This window comes from Protomyctophum bolini (assembly GCF_963924005.1).
Source record: "Protomyctophum bolini genome assembly, chromosome: 23".
NCBI classification, from domain to species: domain Eukaryota; kingdom Metazoa; phylum Chordata; class Actinopteri; order Myctophiformes; family Myctophidae; genus Protomyctophum; species Protomyctophum bolini.
Genome location: NC_137884.1, coordinates 24423283 through 24427165, shown reverse-complemented (window position 1 = coordinate 24427165; position 3883 = coordinate 24423283). Strand labels below are relative to the sequence as shown.

The following is a 3883-nucleotide window of genomic DNA, read 5'->3' as shown; positions in this document are numbered from 1 at the left end:
CTCCTCACTGCTGCAGAGTAGACATGGCTGGCTGGCTGCAGGGAGATGGGCTACACCCCATAGCCCGGCGGGACGCCCGCTGCTGCAATTGGTTAAGTGGTCGTCATGGTGATGATAATAATAATACTCATTCAAAGAAAGTCCTCACTAGCCGAATTCCAATATAGTCCACTTGCCAGAATGTGAACACAGGCATGTTGAGTACACCAACGTTTTATGTTAGAAATGTTGAGTATGGGTCCCCACTCCCCAGCATGTAAAAACTGCCGGATGCTAACTTGCATATGTTGAGCAATTTTCATAATTGGCATAATATATACCTCCATATTTATTATTCTTGTTAATTATATGGGTATTTTCTCTGTGCACAATTTTACTTAAGGTATAAGGCTATATCACTTTGGAGATATTTGTATTATATTTTAGGTACTTATGTTATGTAATGGGGTATCACCTATTATTGGCTGTTCTGTAATTGACATGTAGGCCTATACGATGTAGCTTTGAAGAGTCATTTTTATTTCTGCCTCTTTACTTGAACAGATACTCTTTCAAGTGTTTTTGTCTCATAAATATTTAATTTGTTGATGCCTATATTAATATGTAAAAATCCATTAGACACAAAAACAGTCCTGGAGACTTTTCCATTGTGGTCCAGCGTATTCAATTCATCAACATAGCAAAAAATAACACCAAAATACAATATCATCAACAAAATAGCCTATAAAACCCTTCTACCAAGTAGAAGGGGTGTGTGTGTGTGGGGGGGGGGGGGTGTAGGTAAGTAAGTGCCATCACAAAAATGCAAGAAATTAGTTTACATCACCCATATGGCCTCCTGATCATATAGAATTGTGGGTGTCACTCACTTTCTTTTAGGTAGTCAGACTAGCCCTTACCTGTTGTGGTAAAGGGCCCCCCCTTGTGGCTATGGGGGGTGTTTCTGTTGGAAATAGGTGGGCCATGGCATGGGCCCTATAGGCAGAGAAGTAGTCAAATCAGTTTGTATTGGGAGGTCTGAAGCTTAAGTCTTTTAGAGAACCAGGAGGTGCAAGCATAGTCAAGGTGGTATTGTGCGTGCGTGCGTGCGTGCGTGCGTGCGTGCGTGCGTGCAGTGCAGGCGGACGTGCGCGAGAGTGTCAAACATTAGCAGTCCGAATAAATGAGCCGTGATATTTATTTTCACAGATGATTCATAACTTCAATCAAACCACATAATCACACAATTTTAATAAGACAAGAATATGAATTTATCTCAGCATGGTAATTCTCACACACACACACACACACACACACACACACACACACACACACACACACACACACACACACACGTCACTTGTCATGTGAACAGGCAAAATGTCAAGTAATGTGAGCGTGAACACATTTTGTTAAATGTTAAATGGAGTATAACTATTAGGACCCAGTCAGTGCAGTATACGCATAAAAACATAAAACCAAAGTTAACTGGGCCAACATACAGTAAGTATACACTCCAACAAATCCCTGTGCAATTAGAGTGACATTTCTATACCTACATTACATTACAGAAAACTGCAAATAAACAGACAAACATTTCAGAAAGCATCACACCATCAACTGAATCATGTTTTCTCATTGTGACAAAATACATTTGCTTTTTAACTATCGATATGCTAAGCAATTCATGTAACTTTTCTAACTCTTTGCGCTATGAACTACAGTACCATGCAATCAGACTGCAGGCTATGCTAGTATAGCCACTGAGCCAGTTAGCACAGTGACTATTTGCAATATGCTAACTATAGTATACAAAAACAATTTGTCAGTTAGCAAAAAAACCTGCTAATAAATGGAAGGCCATTGTGGATCTGTGGTTAATACTGCAGGACAATGTGATGCTAAGACAAACAAACCAAAATGGTCCCATTCTCATATACTGTAGACACACACAGACAGACGGCTGTATGAAGCCTGCCCTACAAAGCATTAAAGAGTTGTAATGAATCACATTGTTTGTCCGTTGTTGAAACAATCACAGAAAACACATTAAAATAAAAATAAAATAAAAATATTAACTGAATTTGTAACTTCCATTCATGCTTTATTATATTTATTTGTGAATTACTGTTGCAGGTTAAGCATTCCAGTTGGCGGCCAGATCTAAGGTGATGTACACCAGTCTGTGAACTAAAGCCCCATTTTAATTGACTGATAACTAACTACTAGACCTGGTGGTACAAAGTTTGCTTTGATTTTACAGCGTGGCCAAAAGTCAAAGCCGTCTAGAACAGGGTTTGTCTCTACCCGGATGACCCTTGAAATAACATTAAAACAGAAACATCTCCAGCCATGAATAGATGCAACGGTCTGCACATTGTGCATATAACCAAGACAAACCTGGTGAAGTGAAAGTGGACACTCACGAAGAGTGTGCAAGTTAATCTTGTTACACTAATATTGTTGAACTTTTGTACTGATAGGTGAAATTATCTATGATTGCTATTTCCTTTTGTCGAAAGCCTATACATTTGTCTCATGATACAGTAGTGCGCCGTTGCCACTGAACACCACATTGTGTGATATGTGTGGCTTTATTCAAAAACGTCTCACATAACTTAACAATTGATAGTTCATGGTTGGACAGCAAGGCCACGCGCCTTTATCAGACTTTATGTTATGTTTATGTCTAGGCATGATTTCCAAAAACATCTCCAATAATGCCAGAACAGCAGCGAGCGGATCCAGTGAGTTAATTTAGTTAACTGTCTTCGTTGAAAGTTGATCATTTTAGTTCTTGAGTCAGCTTCTCAGCTTTTTGCGACCATTTGATATCCCGTTCACTTGATTTGTTACCCTTGTAGTGTCTTCCTGCGGTGTACAGTATGGTTGTGTATCCATCATCGTCTTTAGTGTTTTCACGCGACCTCAGCAAAGCCAAACGTGACTGTATATTTTGGGGGATTCATAGTTTCCATTCTGTCCTCCAGTGTAGTTCACTTTGGAAAATGGTGCATAGAAGCAAACCCACACCTGTATATAACAGGAAGTGTATGCATGGCGATGGCTTGACGACCACAGTCCAATCAGACCCATAACATTGTTTTTTAATGTTTAATCCGATCAGAGGTGAAGGTGTGCAGGGTCACAGCGCTGTCTGTCATCGGTAGGCGAGTGTGGAGAAGGAGAGACAGGCGAGGAACAGAGCGACGGACAGCGAGATGACGCATGCCCCGCCACAGTCCTTAGCGTTCTCCTACACAGAGACAAAAAACATGCGAGGAGGGGTTGTTTCAATTCAAGGAAAACCAGTAATGGAAGCAGGGGTCAAACTCATCACTATATGTCTGTACACGTACAAAATGTGTCCGTGGCAATTTCTTTATTTAGTTTTTACATTATAGCCTATAATGTTCTTATTGTGATCATAAGACCCAGTTACTGAATGTCAGTCTCAAGGTTTTCTTCAGAATATTCATGACACTGATTTACTGTGACACTATGTAGGCCTATGTCACTGATTTACTGTGACACACTGTAGTGGTTCCCAAACTATTTCATGTCAAGGACCCTCAAATTGACACTAATTAGCCCTGCGGACCCTCATTTGAAAAGACATGCCAGGGACCCCCATAAGAGAAGATTTTTAGCAGTGATTCTCAAACCCGTTTAATTTCAAGGACCCTCAGTTTGACATGCATTAGTCTACAGACCCCCCCATGTAATGGCCTTTCTATCTCTGGGACCCCTAATTCATATTGTAAAATCAATGATAATTTAACTCTGAGTGTACACAAATGGAACCAAATGGAACCGTTTAGGGTCCATTTGGTTCCGTTTGTACACTCTCAGAGTTACAGCCCCATAAGGGTCCTTTTGGTTCCAAACTATCATTTAGCTGGGG

General features: G+C 40.4%; 1 protein-coding gene across 1 annotated transcript in view; it reads right to left on the bottom strand.

The window, feature by feature from the left end:
* Positions 1-3129: 3129 nt before the first annotated feature.
* The window catches only part of LOC308310998 (voltage-dependent calcium channel subunit alpha-2/delta-4-like), a gene marked incomplete at its 5' end in the record, with an annotated part of 106893 nt that continues 106139 nt past the window's right edge, over positions 3130-3883 (bottom strand). Inside the window, one exon of the mRNA XM_080757491.1 lies at positions 3130-3235. Within this exon, the coding sequence (XP_080613617.1) occupies positions 3140-3235 (96 nt within the window). The 3' untranslated portion in view covers positions 3130-3139. The remainder of the gene's footprint in view (positions 3236-3883) is intronic.